Source organism: Morone saxatilis, unplaced genomic scaffold, assembly GCF_004916995.1.
Source record: "Morone saxatilis isolate NCDOM2014 unplaced genomic scaffold, NCSU_SB_2.0 Contig2, whole genome shotgun sequence".
In the NCBI taxonomy this organism is placed as follows: Eukaryota; Metazoa; Chordata; class Actinopteri; family Moronidae; genus Morone; species Morone saxatilis.
In genome coordinates this window covers 22,750,244-22,770,118 of record NW_023339762.1, presented here as the reverse complement: position 1 = coordinate 22,770,118, position 19,875 = coordinate 22,750,244, and the positions used below count along the sequence as shown (strand labels likewise).

The 19,875-nt window shown below is 40.6% G+C and overlaps 1 protein-coding gene across 1 annotated transcript in view; it reads right to left on the bottom strand.

Moving 5' to 3' along the window:
* Window positions 1–1,320: 1,320 nt before the first annotated feature.
* Window positions 1,321–19,875, bottom strand: part of LOC118330634 (neural-cadherin-like) — an 82,835-nt gene continuing 64,280 nt past the window's right edge. Inside the window, exons 24-33 of the mRNA XM_035665259.1 lie at window positions 18,820–18,947; window positions 18,532–18,659; window positions 16,624–16,747; window positions 15,311–15,494; window positions 14,869–15,035; window positions 12,239–12,503; window positions 11,455–11,638; window positions 9,471–9,721; window positions 2,804–2,958; window positions 1,321–2,231 (exon numbers count right to left, since the gene is read on the bottom strand). Coding sequence (XP_035521152.1) covers window positions 1,665–2,231; window positions 2,804–2,958; window positions 9,471–9,721; window positions 11,455–11,638; window positions 12,239–12,503; window positions 14,869–15,035; window positions 15,311–15,494; window positions 16,624–16,747; window positions 18,532–18,659; window positions 18,820–18,947 — 2,153 coding nt within the window. The 3' untranslated portion in view covers window positions 1,321–1,664. The remainder of the gene's footprint in view (window positions 2,232–2,803; window positions 2,959–9,470; window positions 9,722–11,454; window positions 11,639–12,238; window positions 12,504–14,868; window positions 15,036–15,310; window positions 15,495–16,623; window positions 16,748–18,531; window positions 18,660–18,819; window positions 18,948–19,875) is intronic.

Sequence of the window (19,875 nt, the reverse complement as noted above, 5' to 3'; positions counted from 1 at the left end):
CCAAAGATCTGGAAAGAGATATGCATGCTGCACCAGAGCCCCATTTACAATTTAATTTTGTTTTTAATTCAAATCTAGACTCTATTATGAATCTGTTTAAAATGTAAATAGCTGAAAAATACATTTGCATTTTAAATTTACACTCATCATGCATACAGAACTCGGACAACTTTTAATAACTGTAATAATGTTAGAGCTAAATTGTAATTCATGATGCCAGAAACAACCATGAACTCGTTCAAGGAGCCTCAGATCCCACTGTGGGAAATCCCACTTGTTTGTACTGCAGAACTCAAGTAAATCTGAAGTAATGAGCTCGTTTGGCTCAAATGTGGTGCCAGCAGCTCGCCAATAGGTGGCAGTGTTCATTCATGCGACATGTTGATCTCAGAAACTATTGAACAAGACTGAATCAATTTATAATATATATATATAATACTAATAACCATATAGAGAAGCAGATTCACTGTAGCATGACTGTGGTGATCTTTGAGCTCACAGAGAGATCTGGTATTTCATGTGGGTGAACACCAAGACTCATGAATACAAAATGGATAAATGTGACGCTCCCTTAAAATCCGACAGGGACCTAAAACCATCCTCTTTGCCTCTCACATCTCAGTATGATGCATTATGTAGGTGTGTGGATGGACCGGATACACACATCAAGACCATCAGCAGCATGCAGCAGCTCTGTGCGCCCCCCCCAACGGCTCGCTGCAGTGTCACAGCTGTTTAACTCTATAATGCCGGCTAATTAAGTATGGTGTAGGGGGGCGACCTGCCGGGGCCCCCACCGCTTTTGAGTTCATACTGGAGACTCCCATGAGCTCAGGTCAGGAGGCTGCAGGGTCTGGACATGAATGATTAATCCTGAAATTGTCTTTGCTCTTCCCATCAAAGGCTCTTGTTGCTGGTAATAGTTAGCTGAGTAAGACACGAACAGCTTTCCCAGTTTATTTCTCTGTCATGAATGTTGTCATCCCAATCACCAGGAATAAAGGAAGACAGATAAAACTGGAAATACATAGATGGATTATTCATGTGTAGGTAAAAAACAAAGACACCTGACCCACACCAGACATAAAGTAACAAACATTTTGACTTAAAAAATGAAAAACAAAAAAACAGCCAGACCAACATTTGATGATGAAAGATGAACTTCAAAAAAACGATCACTGCTGGCGTTTGAACAAGATCAAGCTCATAATATTATCAAAGATAATCATTTATTTAAAAGGAAATAGATAATACAAATGAAACAAAATCATTTTGTGTCACATAAATGATTTCATGAGTCATTAACAGCAAAAAGAACCTCATTTGCCGTCGCACTTGCGGACATTACTCTTATGAGTTGTATGACATGGATAGTTTTGACACTTCCAGAAAAGTGCTTTCTGTGGAGTAAATACTGTACGGTGCAATGCCAAGTAAACAATACATCACAGCTGATCATTCATTGGTAAACATCTTTTATATCAAAGAACTTAAATGTTCAAAGTTTCATCAATACAGTACATTTATAGCAGACTTCACATAGACCCTGGGCAACCTCCCAGTCTCAGAGTATTTCACATTTAATTATCTCCCTTTGGAATTCCACCACTTCTGATTAGTGTTGCTTTTCTGCAACCTTCAGTTCTGTTTCTCCGAGTGCAGCCTCACCCACTCTTCTCACAGTTCAGCTGCCCTCTGCTCTCCTTCAGTTTGTCTCTCTGGCCCTCTGGAGTCTTGGAGTCTCCTCTCAAATCGCTAACCACGGCTCGGAGGGTTTTGAACCTGTCCTGCCGGGCGCCCTGGGCCGCCTGAAGCCTGACTTCTGAACCCTGAGATGTACTGAGGGAGCTGAGGGAGCGCACCGCCGCCAGGCCGCGCTCCTTTCCGGAGGTACGGCGCGGTGTGGTCATGGTGCTGAGCTCCCCCGGGTGCTCCATGTCCCTGATGACCTCACACAGGTAGCGGGCCAAGTCCTGGCTGGAGAAGGAGAGGGTTTTCTGGGAGCGACGGAAGGTCAGAGGGGAGGGCAAGGTCTCTGTCTCTGAGGGGGGGATGGCCAGACGCAAGGCGATAGCTGCGCTGCCGTTCCCGTTGGACACCCCCTTCTTGCTGTTGTCCTGGGGAAGCTTAGTCTGTGGGTAGGAGATGATGCTCTGTGGATAGCTGTACCGGAGAGACTGCGCCGGGCTGGGCTGGAGGGAGCGCTGCAGCTCCACCATATTAAAGGCATTCTGAGGGGAAAGCAGGGAGGGGAAGAAAGAACGTGTAATCTTTTCTGGAATTTAAGAGATAATGAAAAACAACATTGCCACATGACACCAATCTGCGCACAGGGCAGTGTAGCTCAGCTAATGCCCCTGCTACCAAATGAACCTGTTCCTCAGACTAAGAGCAAGATCCACCATGGAGGAAGACACGTTGGCAACAACAGCACCATTGATTAGCCAAGTAATTAATTATCTGATTGCAGAGAGGGGGAACTGCTATTACCAGCACTATTAAAACAGAGGCATTAACAGCTATTGGTGTCTACTTGCTTAATTTCTGCTAATTAACTCACATGCCTAGGTCTCCAGGGGACTGATATTTGCTTTTCATTTGAAGGCGCCAACAAACACTGCTCTCTGTCAAGCACTGCTGGTTTAGCTTCTGTACAACTTGTTTCTTTCACCCTTTTAAAAAGTCCAGAAATGTTGTGTGATGACATTTAAAATCCATAAATAATAATAATAATAATAATCACTTAATAAAGCGGTGGCAGGGGTTGTGTTTGGTGCTCTGTTCTAAATACCAGCATGTTTACCTGATCCTGCTCCCCTCCGCCTTCCTCGTCGTAGTTGAGCACATTTTCCCGAATGTCCTCCCACTCGCCGTGGTGCGCAGACACATGATACACGCCCTCCTTCAGCCCCTTGTGTCTCCTCCAGCAGGAGTAGAGAAACAGGCCCAGCATCAACACTGAGGGGTGCCAGAGAGCAGGTTAACACAGCGGGAGCACGCTCGCATAATTAAAACGAGAGTGTGAGCAGAAAAACACATCTTTGGGTGAAAATGAAATTGACAACGTGAGCGGAAAGTGATGATACAAACACAGACGGACTGGGAAATACGACACCGGCTGCGCATATTTGTTTTTCACCAACTGTAAAATAACACCCAGCATCCTCCTAAATAAAAAGGTAACGCGGACAGATGATGTTAAGCTGTAAATAGATTTTCCATCACATTGATTTGCCAGGTGAGACCTATGAGTATCACTGCCCGTGCAGTTAAGACGCACTAATGGAACGAACATGGAAACAAACGCACCACATTTAAACCTATTCCCGTTGATGTTGCCTCTCTGTTTCCTGTCTTATCAAGGACCCTGCAGTTCCTTGGAAACCTATTAACTGAATTTGTACTCCTCTCAGCTTAAACTCAAAGCCTCGGTGGCTGGGCTGAACGCTGGACCGGAATGCTGCGGGAGCCGAGCAGGAAAGGTCCTAAAGCATACACATCAATCACAGCTATTGTGTGCTGAATTATACAACATGCTGGACTGACCTTTAAAGTCCATTAATCTCAACCAATATTTTTCTCCCATCTGCCATCCCTCTCTCTTTTTCCCTTCCTCGCTATCTGTTTTTTGTTTTTTTTTACTAGGTCCTCTTTCGTTTTTATCTCTGTAATTCATTTTTTTTGTCTTTCTGTATTGGAACTTCCCTCTGTCTTTCCCCCCTCTCTCATTAAGTATTTCAGTGCTCCTATTTTTCAGCTCCTCTCTGGCTTCTTGTCTGGCATCGGCTTTTATCTCTCACACTAGATAGGATCCATTTCAACTAGAATAGTTTATATGGTGCGTGCTAAGTATCAGTGTAATTGGAAATCTCCTGAGAAATGCAAGGTAATCACATTAGTCTGTTTTTTTTCTTTTTAAAGTAATTGCTTGGAAAAGAGAATAATGCGCCAACGGCTCTTTGGGGTCACACTAACAGGCAGGTGTTCATAAAAAAAACAAAGACATGAAAACAACTCCTTGAGAGATAATCTCTGCTTAAAAAAATGTTGTCTCAATTAAAAATCATCATCTCTATTTATTCAGTGGCTGGAACATCTTTAACATCCCAGCTGCTGCGCTTTTCTATTTCTATGCTGCTCTCATATCAGGTAGAGAAAAGAGATTGTAAGCCTCCCGCCCTCTCGATCCTCGCTCCTCGTCCTCAGTGTGGTGTGGAGGGAGAATGGTATTGATCAGCTGACCTGGCTCCCCCACCGCTGGGCCGGAGTGCACTGACAGAAAACACCAGAATCTCGATGAGGCCAACCAGGTGCCGGGGGCCTCCCTCTCGCCTCCAGAAGTACCTGCTCCGAGGTGCTGCCTGCAGGCCTGCACTCACCTCGTCGTCACCTCAGCTGATATTCAACGCATCTCTATAGGGGAGGGGTTCGATACGCAGCGCAGAGGGGCTGAGGCACAACTCCTCCATACAACACACACACACACAATCAGACGCAGGTAAACACACACAGACACACACACTCACACAATTAGACGCAGGTAAACACACACACACACACACACACACTCACACACACACACACACAATCAGACGCAGGTAAACACACACACGACACACCACCACACACACAACACGACACTCACACACAACACACTCACCACCCACACTCACAACCATCACACACAGCTAGCTGGTCCTGTTGAGAAGAGCCTGTTGGCCCCGTTCATGCCTCGCAGCCGCTACGTGGCCCACGAGTTTGTGTGGGTCTCTGGTTGTGTGTGTTTGTGTGTGTGTAGCAGCATTCCAGTGAGATCAATATCTCTCAGGTGGAGAACAAACATGGCAGACATTCATCAATCCATAATGCTGCTGCCTCTTTGCCCTCTAACCATTACTATGAACAGGGTATTATGATGTTAGCCTGGACTGGACTGTGCATTATGAATGAGTGTGTGCGAGTAAACAACTTCATACAGAGCTTGATCAAAACACTTAACCCTTTCACTGTACAGCACGTCCAGGATGGGGGTAATGAGAAGAAAAACGAGCTGTGATGAATGAAACATCAATGGGAGGTTAGAAGGAAAGAAAACTGACGAACAAGCAGGGGGGAAATGAGACAGGTGAGAGATGGGGGAGAGTTGAAATCATTTATTTAAAAACCTTTCAGGGAATAAAAAAGAACAGGCACTTTACATGATCGGTTGGCATCCAGAGAACATATGGGAAGCTAATTTCTTCCATTCTTCAAAAACAGAGTGTCAGATTTGATGCTGGACTAATGAGGCTTGGTCAGACATCAGCTCATCTGTGCTCTGTCAATAGCACACGCTGAACTCACATTCTGCTCTGTCTGTGATGGCTTATGTAAAACTTAATAATGGATGATCATTTTAACTTTTAATGCACGCTGAGGCAGAGCAGGAGTCCCCCTTTAATTTAGCACCCAGCTAGCAGTCTCGCTTAGTGCAGCGAGCGCGTGAGTGTGTATTTATGGTAGTGGTTCCTGTGTTGATGAGGGTCATCATTAAACAACTACATACTGTAAAAACAGCTGTTCATTAAACCCGACCACTGGATTCATTTTACTTCCACATTCAGAACTAGTGATGAAATGGTTCTCCTTCCTGGTTTTTGGTTTGAGAGAAACAATGGTTTAGCTTATTTTATTTAAAAAAATGTCTCAAGGTGTGAAAATGTAATAACAGTCACCAAAGACAGCTCTTTCCAATCCAAGAGTTATATTAAGAAACAGTCAGGTGGTTATTGTTGTGGTGAAAGGTTTATGCCTTGAATATAAATGCCTCATCAGCTACAGTGAGCAGGCTACTTCCAATAGACTGCACCTTCTTTTAGTTTGCATGCAAGCAACACATGAATTTTCATGAATGATGCCATGGCCACACTTTATCATCTTTGAATTCATTATCAAATATTGAAGACCGCTTCATATGTTTCACTCTCAAGTGTCACAATAACTGATGTCCCAATACCAGCCACATGCCCTGGAGGGGATGTTGAGTCAGTTATAGAGGCAGGGACAGTGTATTGAATTGCCCAAGCGTTTTATAAGCCAGTCTCTGACAGAAAAACTCATAAACAGCGATGTGGAGGGTAGTGAGTGCAAAAACATGCAAGCCGCACACACACATTGTCTTCTATCACTGTGAGGACCAGAAAAATCACATTTCATTAGCTACAATGCCTAAAACGAACACAGTTAACTCAGCCCTCTCCTGTCGTGCCTTAACAATGAATAAAGGGCTAGTTCATCTTTTTAGACACAAGTGTAGTGTTTTGGGTAGAGATATCAATGCATATACATTTAAAAAGGCCCTGCTGGCAGCAGATGTAGGTAGATATTGAATCTTGTTCCTATTAGATTTTAACTCAGCTTATGACACTATCAACCATGCAATTTTATTAAACTGTTTACAGAAGTGGACCGGTGTCATCAGCACGTACATTAGGTACAGATACATTAGCTAATTAATGGTTCAGTCGGGCACCAAAGAAACTAACTATTTTGATAACTGATTAATCATCTCAGTCATTGTTTGAGAAAATGTCAAACAGTCCCTGGTTCATTTCAGCTTTTCTCAGTTTTTTACATTATAATTTCACAAAACAAACACTTTGAAGATGTCACCAAAGGCTCTGGGACATTTTATGGTAATTTTTCACTATTTTCTGACATTTTAAAGATTAAATGATTGATTCATTGAGAAATAAAAATAAGATTTATCAATCAATTGTATTTCTATATCTGAAACTACTTGTGGTGAACTTGTGAACTTGTGGTGTTCCTCAGGGTTCAATTTTAGACTCTCTATTTTTCAGTTTGTATGTGCTTCCACTTCACATAATGGACCAATATAAAATGTCTTTACATTTTAAAATAGATACACAATTGTACCTGTCTGTGGAGACAAATGGCCCGACTGGCCTTACTTCTTTGATACTCTGTCTCACTTTAAATACCAAATGTCATGAAAAAATATATCCAAAACATATTATTAATATTCTATATATATTATATTATATATATTATAATAATACAATTTTGGTGCAGATAAAAATAAAGTGATGTGTTCTTCGACTAAAAAAATAATCTTTCTAAGTCCTGCGTAGCTGCTGGAAAAAGTCATCCTTGCAATCATACCTTCGCTTATAAAACACTACCTACTCAGTCATAAAACTTAAAACTTCAAAATTCAGCAGCTTGACTCTCAACAGGCACTACAAAGACCACATAAGCCTTATCTTATACTTATTAATTCTAACCCTCACCTGCAAAGCAGTCAGTAGTCTAGCTCTGGTATACATTTCTGAACTTATGACCCCGTATATGACAGCGCAACCTAAGATCATCCAGCAAGTCAAAATCTTCAAAGGGAAGTTTTTTCAGTGAATCTCCCACACCCAGCCAATTCAGATTTTACTTACATATTCTATAAAAAACTTTTTACATTCTCTCACTTCATTCTTTTCTATGCTGTGTCATATAATATTGTGAACTCAACTGTATATTTCTATTGCTTTGATAAACATACAAGTTATTCATCACATCTCTGTGCCACACTATGTTTTCACTGATGGGAGTCTATAATGAACAATGTGCACCCGCTAATGTGTCAATCAAAGCCCCGACAGACCCGAGGCCTGAAAGGAAACAGCATGCAGTCAGCACTTGACTCTGTATTGTGCTGACTGCATGAAAACAAAAAACCTAAATGTCTGTAAAACTCACAGTCTCACACAAATGCAATGCCCAGATGTTAATTTATGAGGCAAATCCATTGTTAGCTAAAAACACTATTACATCATGGGCTAAAGGTTTTGTCAACTTGATTTGTATTACATTATAAATAAGGCTCTCGTTATTTTTTCATAAAAACAAGATTACTGAACTTTTTTTTACTTTCTCCAGTAGTAAATAGTTGTATCATAAAGGGACATATGATCAAAAGTAACCAATTAGATAATTTTCAAATAAATTGAAGGATTACATGCTCAATTATGGGGTAGCACTTATGCTCATTTAAGCCTTTCAAGAGCCACTAGATTATCTCAGAAATGCATGGTTACCAAGCTTTTTAGTCTTGAAAGTTGACAGTACATGTGAATGAACAGTAAAAATATCTAATTTCTCAAAGATAAATGAATACGTTTAAATGTCTAATTCAAAGGTTGTGCAATTTTAATTTTCTAGAAAATAATTCCCAAAATGTACCCATTTAACATCAGCAGAACAGAACCTCCTCTGGCAGGGGCTGCCGCTTTTATTTTGAAGACATAGTCCTTGTGCTTATTTTTCACATTCTATTAAGCTGGTACATTATTCTCCAGCTGGCATGCTTTCATTTTCATTTTAAAATACACAGTGAACAAAAGTGTTCCTCCAAATTGACACAGAGATGCTGTTTGCTGTTGTGAATGGTTCAAATGTTTTTTTTGCATTTTGTACTTTGGCACAAGATGTTTTTCTAGATTATCCTGTTTGCTACTGTTCTATTTTTCTTGCGTGCCAGATCTCTAATCAAGTAACTACTCCTTTAACCTTGTTTATAACTAGGTTTAACCCCCTGACCTTAAGACTGTGAGTGATTCTGATAAATACACTTTGTAACAGACTTAACCTAAATCTAACCATTAGCATACAAGTAACCTAGGCTAACCTAATCCTAGTACAGACAGCAAGAGACAACAAAAACTGCCCACACTTTCTTTTTGATGCAAGTGATCCCTGATTACACCTCTGAACAGTGTACATAACACTAAAGTGCACAATATGGTCACATTTAGGGTGACATGGGAAACAGAAATGTACACAGAAATGTGGAAGGAAATGCAAAGAAAAAGACATCAAGGGAGTAAAATGAGTGGATAGTTGGGTATAAAATAAGTTGGACGGATAAAAAATAAGGCTGAGAGTGAAATTGATATCTGAAGTCAGAGCGTAACATTGGAACAGACGGGGGACAAAGAAGTGATGAGAAATATAGAAAAACACATAAAGAAACTCCCATATTCTCCAGGGACTTTTACAGCTTCCCTGTGAATCACAAATTAAGACATACAATGTTTCCCTCCCTGCTTCTCTTCCAGGGAAAATATTTGTTTCATGTTTCCACCAACCTCCCATGGAGAAATCGCATCCTGGTCCAAGTCCAGAGATCAATATGACTACAAGATATGTGCATTTAGATTCCACAGAACCAAACAGGGTTGGAAAACAAATAAACCAGTGGATGATACACATAAAACCAAACATAATGCAAGAATTATACCATGAAGATGAGGAAAAAATTATAAAAAAATACAACAGGATGAAAATCAATATGTAAAGATGAAACAGAAAGACACTGGTAGACAAAAAACATACAAAATACAAAATAAAAACACGAGAAGAGATGATGACAGTGTTGGGTTACCACAGATAGAAGAGGACATAGTCGACATAGCTACCTAGAAAGGCCATGACACAGATGCTGATGGCGAACATGGAGCTGAGGCTGAGGCTGTTGCTGTCCTCGTTGTGGAACATGGCGAGCGTCACTTCGCAGTGGCGTCCCCGGTAGCCTTCGCTGCAGTGGCACGAGTAGCGGGACGGAGAGTGAGCCACACAGGTGCCGTGGCGGCACGGTCGGCTGGCGCACAGCGTGTAGACGCATACTTTGCCCAAGGAGCTCTCTTTGGTCATGTGGCCTGGAGGGCACCTATGCACAGATGAGACAGCAGTATAAAGCGAAGACAAGAGACACTTGGGAAGCTGTCAGATAAAAGGAGCACTGACTTCTACAGAGCCATGAAACCTAAGCTGACAGTGTAAAAATAAATCCCTCAGGAGTTACACCTCTTATTTCAGATTCAAAGATATGCTCTTTGAAGGTTACAGTGCCGACTGTAACTGGGACAAAAAAAGAGAAAAAGAAACCGAGAAGCTAAGATTGGCTTTGCAGTAGTAGTCCCTCAGTATATTTGTACAAAATATCCCCTGAATATCATTCACCCCTGCCCCCCTACGTCTCTCAATGCTTTGTATCCTGAGGCTGTGCTGCAATCACAGAATATGGATATCCAAGCACAGTGAAGAGTCTCACACTGTCTCAGAGTCTTGAAATCACAGCCAGGACATTAGTGGTCCTGCAGAGTTTAAAGGGGCAGCCAAGACTCTCACAGTTGCTGCTGTTATACACTATTCTCTTAGGTTGACACACAGACAGTAGAACAGGACTGAACTCAGCATAGCTGCCATCTGGTGGACAGTTTGATTTCAAGTGTGTTGCAGGAAACTCTGATCAGACACAAATTGTATTTGCTATAAATTGTAAATAATGACTTCATTATTATTGATAAATGGTTTACTAGGGTTTTATAGACCATTTACGAGCCATCAATTAGAACAATTTTAGGGATGTTGGTAATTAAATTAAATGATCAGTAATAAATATTAATGGGTTTCTATTTTCTAATAAGTCATCAGCAGATGTTAATAATGCATTAATAAAGTTGATACAGAACAATCCATTGAGTATGCGGTTGTAATTAAAAAAATAATCCATTTGAATATATGGATTGTGGTCTGGATACTCTGCAGGGTCTACCTGATGAGCTCTCTAAAAGGACAAACTCATGATGGAGTGCCAGCCAAAAAGATTTTTCACAACCTGGCAACCCATACATTGTTCTGACTAATGTCTTATAACTCATCTACAAAGTAGATAATTAGTAAATGATTTATTAAACATTAACAAAGTCAGTTACAGCTTATAAACCCTTTATAAAGGTTCTCTTAGCTGTACCAAACATTCTTTGAAAAAACGCCTCTTCATCATTGCAGACACTGCTGTGTAACCAATTACTGTATCAATATTCACCAACCAACTTTGTTACTTGGTTGTTGTTGGAAATATATGTCATCATTTTACATTTTCCAGGCTGTTCCCCTTGACATATTGTATTCTTGGACCGAGTTGAAATCTGGTCACAGATGATTTGTCTTCTTTGGATCTTTTTTTTGTTGCTTTGAAAACTCATACATATAAATGCTGACTACCAGACCTTGTTTATAGCTATCAAATGATAATAAAAAGCACTTAACCTAATGTGACCCACCTCTGTAGCAGTTTTTCATATTGTGAATTAATTACTTTACATTATGTGAGTAATCTTCCATTTAAAAAGTATTTACTTCATTTGGTAAGTTGGTTTAGTAAGTTCCTTTCCAAAAGGTTATTTTCTTTTATTTAACTGCTGTAAGAAATACATACTGTGCAAGTGTGTAGGTCTTAATACAATTTATGAGTTGAGTGCTGGCGTTACTAATTTTATTATAAGCAAGGCTGTTGTATGCAGTCCTTGTATCTGGATTTATTTGTGTAACTATGTACAGAACGTGCCTGCATACTGTAATTAACATTGGGTTATTTATTCTGTATATTTACAGCACCTGCACTCGTGGTGTCTCCAGAGATCCACGCAGACCAGTGGGGGGGAGCAGTGATGTTTCCTGCAGGCTTCTGAAGAGCAGCCAATGGAGACGCCCTGCGAAGTGACCACCTGAAGCCCCTCTGAAGGCGGCTCCCGATCCAGAGGGATAGAGCGGCCGTTAAACCTCACATCTCGAAAACAGCCTGGTGGGGTGAGAAAAAACAGAAAGAGTTTACAATGCCAAAAGACACACTAAGACACCAGTCCTCCGGAAAAATCTTTTATGGAGACACATTTACACCATGGCAGGGGTGTAAACTCAAATACACACATGTATTGACACACATAAACAGACTCGCTGACACACCTGCAGACCAATGCACACCCACGCTCGCGCGCATGCATACACCCAAACAGCCTGAGGCTAAGCTGTCAGCATGGGTTTCTTTTTTTGCAGGATATTTGCTCTGCTGGTGAGTTTGCTCACTCTGTGGGTAGCAAGAGGTCTAACACAGCATTTACAGATCAGTCCCACTGACTCATTTTCTCTCATCTGCTTAAAAGTAAGGGATGAAAACACCTTTGGGTCAGGTTGTGAAGTGGTAAAAATAAGCACTAACTCATTTACATGTCATGTTAAGTGTATGTGTTTGCCAATTAATCTATTTACAAATTAATCTGTTAATTCATTTACCCTGTCTATGGATTTTTCCACTCAATGATTAATTCCTTTTCACTCATTTATCTTAATTCATTCCATTCATTCTGTTTCGTTCTACCAAAACAGTCTAGCAGCCACCTACCGAGGAAACTCCGGTTGTGTCCTGAGGGAAAATAGTTTCCAAGCATCACCACAGAGGGGTCAATGATGATCTCCTGACTCTGCCCAGGCGAGGCTGTAACCTCTCGTCTCCCTCCACCTCCGTCCAGCCGCAGGGTGAACTCTCTGCCATACCGATCCAGTTCCACCTCGTGCCACTCTCCATCATCGAGGCGATGGTGGGGAAGTGTCAGATTATAGGCTCCATCTCCAAGGTTGTAGAAAACAGCCAGTAGTCCCTGAATAACCTGAGATACATAGCAGAGCTCTGCTGATTTAAAATGCAGGCATTCAAACAGACAAGAGAACCAAAGAAATAATATAGATGTGTTAATGTTTGGATGGGCTCCATCTAGATTTAATGAGTCTATTACTGTACTCCACATAGAAGACGTCTGCAATGGTAAATCAAAACAAGCTGATCTGGTTTGTATCAGCTGCAGTCACACTATTTGTGTTTCAAGGCCTGGAATGGTTGTGTGAATAAAACTGTAAAACGGGGTGACACAAATTCTAAACTGGCAGACCGGGCCTTTAGCCATATTGTGCTGTGTTGATGGGCAAAACAGATCTTATGAGCATAACAACATTATAAGAAGTAGGCCAGCTCCCGTGGTGAAGAAAAGGCAGCAAAGGTTGGGCAAGGCAAGAATTGTGACACTTAACTACCCAGAAAAGACTCTCTGTGGTGAATCTACCAGAAAAAAATGGCATGGAAATTTCAGTGGTAAAAAATAATTCAACAATTGTGCAGCTATGATGCTTTGCAGAGCTGCCATACACATGACTGCATGGCAGGAGCCGGAGTCATCCCGAAGGGAAGGTATACAAGAAACAACAATTATCTTCAGCAGTTAAGGATGAGCGAACACAATGGACTCAACCAATGAGGGGCTCCCATAACTGCAGCTTGTACATGTCCAAAGCTTAATTGGAAACAGTGGGGCAAGATAATTCACATTCAGCCCAGCCTGCATTAACTATTGCTCCCTCAGCATGGGCATCTCAAATGCGTCTCCCCCACTGGAAACACACACAGGGTAAAAGCTGACTGTGCTCTCTCCACTGCCTCATCCTGCCCTCAAGTCCACAACAAAAATGAGCAAAGGACAAAGAACTCAATCAATACTCAAGAAAAAATCTGATTATAGAAGCTTTCTGCAGTGCCCCAGAGATCTACGCAATCACCATTAAGCACAAAATGTTCAAATGAATTTCTGAAGTTGAAATTTCTACAGAACTTTTCAAACTAAAATCACATTTGATGCAAAAAAAAACAAACTATGATTTTGCTGTTCTTAAAGGGGTTACTGGTAGTCAACAGTGCCACTCACTCCCAGAAAACTCCCCTTGCAGAATGCATTAGATAAATGTTTTCTTTACAGAGGCACCATACTCCTTGGAGAACTGCATGCTGTTTATACCCAGCTAGCCCCTGGTAACCTTTGTGTGAAAGTGCGGTTATTTATTCAGTGTGCACTCTATCCCATATCTACCCTTAAGAAAGAAAGGAGAGAGAGACAACCCTTTAAATTAGGGCTTGTTGTCGGCAAACACACCAGGCTTGTGCTCAAGTGTTTCTAAGAGCTTTGAGACAACCAGGCTGAAAATGCTTCAGCGTGCTGCCGCAGACAGACATCAGATGTTTTATACAGCTCACCAATTCAGCTCCAGAGAGGGTTTCACAGAGAGGCTTCACAGCCCACATACAGTAAAGGCTACAGCCTTTTCCTTTTCCTGTCACAGTGGGACTGCAACAAGGGAAGAGGACAACATTGTTTTTCCTCATGTAGTGTAAAGACCCATAGAAGAACAAGAAATGAGGCCGATGTTTTAAACAATGACGTCTAACAAATAACAAGCACAAGCAGCGAGACGGACAAGTGGTGTGGAATATACCATAACGAAGACAGGTTCACTGCAAACAGCTGACCTGTGAGTTTGCCAAAAGTGACAGTCCTAACAGAGCCATTTACTTCCAGGTGCTGTTCACACTCTGCCTGTCAGTCAATGAGACAAAAGTGTTTGACAAGAAACACTGGCTTCATATCCACTCAAGAATGTGTCAGGCAGGGGAGGCATGCTATTATGAAGGTTTAGCAAAGTGAAGTAGAGTTGTCTCCTGAAAAATCACTCCACCCTGGGTTGTGGCAAAGAGAGCAGCATGCATGCATTCAGACATGACTTTTGAGCTTCACACTTGAAGCAAGCAGTGTCAAAACCTTCAAGTACAGAGCAGGAAATCTGACCTTCACTTAAAAACACTCTGCCCTCAAATTACAGTGCGCGCAGTTGCTTTCTTGCCATACTGAACAGTGCTTGAAACATTAACCAGACACAGAAATAACCTTGAATAAACTAAGTTTTTTTTAAATAGCAGCCTCTCAATAGCAACATTCCACAGACTTATTGAAAGACCTTGTCGAGAACATACGTGTCAATCACCAGCCCCCTCTGTATCCACCCATATGTCTCTAACCCTGATATTACTCACTCCCAGCCTGACAAGCATTTGCAGCAATCATTGTCTGGGCCCTAATCATCATTTTTCAGGCCCACAAACAAGACAATCAGAGCTATCAAGGTGGAGGGGAGTGACCAGCCATGACTCACCTCCAAGCGTAGATATTCATTCTGCTCTTGGGAAAGTAAGCTGAGGATGACACCAGCAGTGGCACGTGTCCGAACCCCAACCTGGACCCTTGTCTGTCGCGCAGGCAACGACCACAAGAGCTGGAACTGAATGTGGCTCCGGCCGTCAAAGGAGAACTCTGGAGCCGCTTGTCAATCAAAAACACAGAAGGCTTGCTTGATTAATTCAGCTGTCATACAGGGAAATACACGAGGATATCAAAGCTAGGACGTGCTGTTCTGCAGAAGCACTTTATGTAAGGCGAGGTTATCTTCCTACAGCAGCAATGTGACGTTTTGGAACACAGAATTTCCCATGTCCCATTTGGATTGTACACTTTGTGAGGCTTAAAATCCCTAACTCCACAGAGATCTCACTGTACTTTCCCTGCAAACATCGTGGTCAATTAAAAGCAACTCTTACCTTGATCACACTGAGGCCCTGTGAACCCCAGTTCACACAGGCAGCTGAAGGAGCCCCACTCGCCGTGACAGCGTCCCCTCTTGCCACAGGAGGGTAGTAGCTCCGTGTTGGTGCAGTGGTCATCAATAAGAGAGCAACCTGGCACAGTGTTGTAAGATTCAGCTGGTGAACCAAGGTCATATAGCTGAACGGAATGAAAGGAACAGGAGAAAATATTCAAAAGGAGAAAAAGTGGTGTGTGGAGGAACATTAAAAGGGTGGATGTCTCTGTCCCTGCAATAATAGTAGACAAGTGAAAGAAAATATGATTGCAGATTGAGAAATAAAATTCTATCTTATTATTAAATGTGAGATGCAATAAATTGAAACCTGATTGCTGGACTGTTTAATAACATATCACATCTTGATTGATCTTTCTCAACAGTGCTATTAACAAGAAAAACTAGAATACTATACACATTATGATCAACTGTTCAACAATATGTACAATTAAAACAAAAATAACATCTAAAGTACTATAGACCGTACATAAATAGTATGACAGAGTATATTTTAAACACAAACAATCACAGATAATGTGACAAGATAATAAATTATAAAATTCCTGCCAATTTCCATTCATCCACTGATTCAGGTGGCGGCAATGCGCCAAGAAAAAAAGCAATGTGCCAACAAAATGCAGTACAGAAGAAGACTGCTGTCGAGTTAACATGGATAAAAACAATGCAGGCTTTGTAAATATTTTATGAGGAAGGAAATGCTCTCAACATGTTTGTGCTTAACCTTGTGAAAACAATGCGTTTTGGTGGGAAACACTGAATGTAAACAGAAAAGTTTATAAGAAAGCTCCACAGGTCAACTTTAAGTACAATTCTGGATGCAGGATCACTTGTAATGAAGTATTTCTAAGTTGTGCTATAGCTGCTTTTACTTTAAGTAAATAATCACTGTCCCTTTTATTCCAATTGTGCTGAAGCACATACTGTACATCTGAAATAAAAGGTATAGAAACAACATAGATAGAATATTTTGACCAAGCAAACTCCCAGCAGCTACGTGTTGACTACAGAGACTCACAGAGAGACAGCGAGAGGGAATTAGACCAGAAGAAAAAGTGAAGCGCAAGCAACATCAGAATTCCTCAGGTTTGCTAGTGTAGCCTTCAGGGCCAAATTTACATTCCTATTGAAGTAGAGTCCTCCAGCACCGTAACGTAAGGAATAAAGGGATACAACATAGCAATCTATTCATCTACAACAGGATTCATAAACAGGCCTCACGGCAATGTGTTTCTGCTTTTCTCAACACTGTACCTTGCTGTCCACAAATAGGTTCCTTATACATCCATTGTAGTGTTTGTGCTGCAACTGTGGGTATTCATATGATATGTTCTCATTGACCCCTCCAAGCTGCATTACAAGACTTCCATTCATATACCTGGGAACAAAAAGCAACTCTCACTTTACAAGTAAACAGACAAAGAAAATAGGTGCAAAAGAAAAGTACGCAGGCACAATGTTCTCAGGGTTAAAACTCAAAACCGACAATATAAAGAAACACTGAATGTAAGCAGAAGAAAAAGAACATACTGTACACACCATATTATCTGTCGTGGTTAAAATTCATGGTTTCAATCTTTTTCTTGCAGAGGCTGTGCTCACTTTTACTTCTTTATGACAACAAATGTGACATCTTATTCTTATTCTTTTTCCCTTATTGTGAAAATAAATGCATGATGGGTAAATTACTTTTGCCTGAAATGCTCAAAACACAAATTGATTCAGCACAACAACTCTTTGCTATTTTCAAAGGTACCTGCACAAAGTTGATGAAACAGAAAGGTTTTCACTCTTAATTTTAACTTGTTAATTTTCTGTTTAATGACACAATTACCTAATAAGTTGAAACTTGAATACAGTGATCACAGTAAATCAGTTCTTAAAATGATTATTATAATTATTTATTATTAGTTATTTAACATTAATAGCAGCAGTAAAGCCCCTATGTACATTGTTGAGCTTCATAAACTCATAGCATAATTATGCAACAAAACAATGAGCACAGTGGCAGGCCGAGCCCACAATGGCACAAACTATCTCAGCTGTAGAAAAGCAGAATCGGCTATGAACAGAAACATAGTCAGAAAGATTATTTGGCATTTTAAAGATAATATCTGAGGATTTCATCAACATTTTCTTTCCTCCAGAGCAGACAGCCCGGTACACTGAGAAATTGAACACATTGAGCCTGAAACAGTCTGAGTCACTATCTGATATGATAAATGATTCCATGCATCTTGTACATAAACACTTTAGATACAAGTTACTATAAGAAAAACTGTAAGACTATGCATATCTTTAAATATACCTGTTGTAGGGTCATCACTCTTCTTAATGTTGAGTACTGAGGGAACATAAGCCGTTTTTAGTTTGTCAAGTATTACTTACTTAGAATTTAGCACTAGGGATGCCTAGCTCCAGCTAGGTTTTGCTAATTGTTAGGACTAATCGATTAAGCATTTAAGTCAATTATAAGGCAAAAAGATGAGGATTTGTTGATTTCACATATTTAACTGGATAATTTGGAGTTTTGAACTTGTGGTCAACCTGAAAACTTTCTAGGAACTTGGAGTTTGGTTTTGGGTCTCTAATCAACATGAAAATAACCATTATCTTATAACTTTATCCAATTAAACTAGTGTTGACACACATATCCTTAATATACAGCAGCATACCTAGTTACCGCATCTGTATGTATGTAAAATTGACTTTATTCTTCATTTTTCCCTTTTACCACTTTGCAAATTGCTGTCTCCAGGATTGTTTACCCCTGTGGGGACACAGGGAATTTAGACAGTGTCCCTGTGCGCCATGCACTGCTTTAGATTTAAAAACAGTGAAGAGAATAAAACCTGAGTAGATTAGTAGTTTGCAAGCAAGAAAAACCCCAGAAGGATCTCTGGAGAATTTCCTAAACCCTAATTGTTGGCTACTTCAACCATAAATACAAGGATTCATGAAAACAAACATGTAGGCCAGATTTATTTATTTATTTATTTACATAAAGGTTCATTTATTTATTATAAAATTTATTATTTATCTCAAGATTCAGAACTGAAGGCCTGAGGTGCTTATTCGCAACTTTTAGGATGCAGAAGAGCGGCCTGGTTTATGTTTTGTGCAGTGCTGGTCAGACTTGTTTCATTTAATTACTGATCTTACTTGTCCCTGTTTGGTGTGACCCCTCGGATTTCACAGGATGAGCGGTCCTCTGTCATTGCCCACGAGTCCACTCCTTCTGTCTCCATGATAATCGCACTGGAACATCGATCGAGAGTGAAGCGCACTTCCTTTAAGTTGAGGGGAGAGTGGATAGAGGTCATTGCTGCTGCGTAGTATGTGCATATGTGAGTATACTGTAGCCAAGCACTCTGTACAAATGAATCTGACTTTTTCATACACGGGAAGAGACTATATGTAAAGGTGTAAGCATGAATGCACTTCTCTTACTTTACTGTTGCTCCGCACGTCAAGGCGATGCCAGCGTCTGTCAGCCACCCCAACATTGTTTGTTAACTGGAGGACCAGGGTCCCAGAACCGTGGTTAATTTTCAGACTGGGTGTCCCACCAATCAGCTCTGAGGAGAAGAGAGGGGAATAAAAGTAGATCATTAATGCACCTGAATTAAAAGTTTTCAATCCAAAACAGGTAACTCTTAGAAAAAAACTGCTTAACCTGCTTGCACAGATAAAATATACAGGCAAGGTCAAGAAGAAATTGTGATGAAAGTCACTGGGAACAAATAAAAAAACCCAGGAAAGATGCAAATTACTAGTGCATGCAGAGATGAAAAAACCCAAGGGACATAAAGCAAAAAAAGAGAATAACAATACATAATAACATAACTGGATTACAAGAAACCTGAATGGAACAAAAAACAAGGTGATGGAGAATAGTTACACATGTGAGGGGTTGTGAGGAAGGAAATATCAATCAAAAGGTCGGATCACCCAAATTACTGCTCACAGCGAGCTGTGTGAATCATTCAGTAACGGTGACACTGTTTCTAGAATGAGATGTTGCTACAGAATTTTTTCAAATCTCATTTTTAAATGATGTGAACCCCACAAATGAAATTGAATTCACCTTTATTATAATGGGGTGGAGGCAGAAATCTGACAGACACAAGTCTCAAAACTAGAGCAAAAAACACAAAACTATCTGAGTGGCTAGATAAATGAGGAAATGTGCTTTTTGTGTCATTTGGGTGAACCAACCCAGTTAACCCCAGTGGGAAAAAGGAAATTATGGAGACAGAAAATGGTAATTAGAGACTCCATGTGTGTTTGTTTATGTTTGTTTGAGTGTGTGCAAGACAGACAGTGCAAGTTAAGACAGCATTGATAGCTACAGTACAGCACAAAATACATTATTTAGAATAGTTGCTATCATATTCTATAAATAACTAGAAAATTCCTAAAGAAATTTTGAGTGTGCCTGACTCTGGCCCATACATTATTGACACTGCCGAGTAGTTTACAGTATATGACCTCTACCATTGCTTA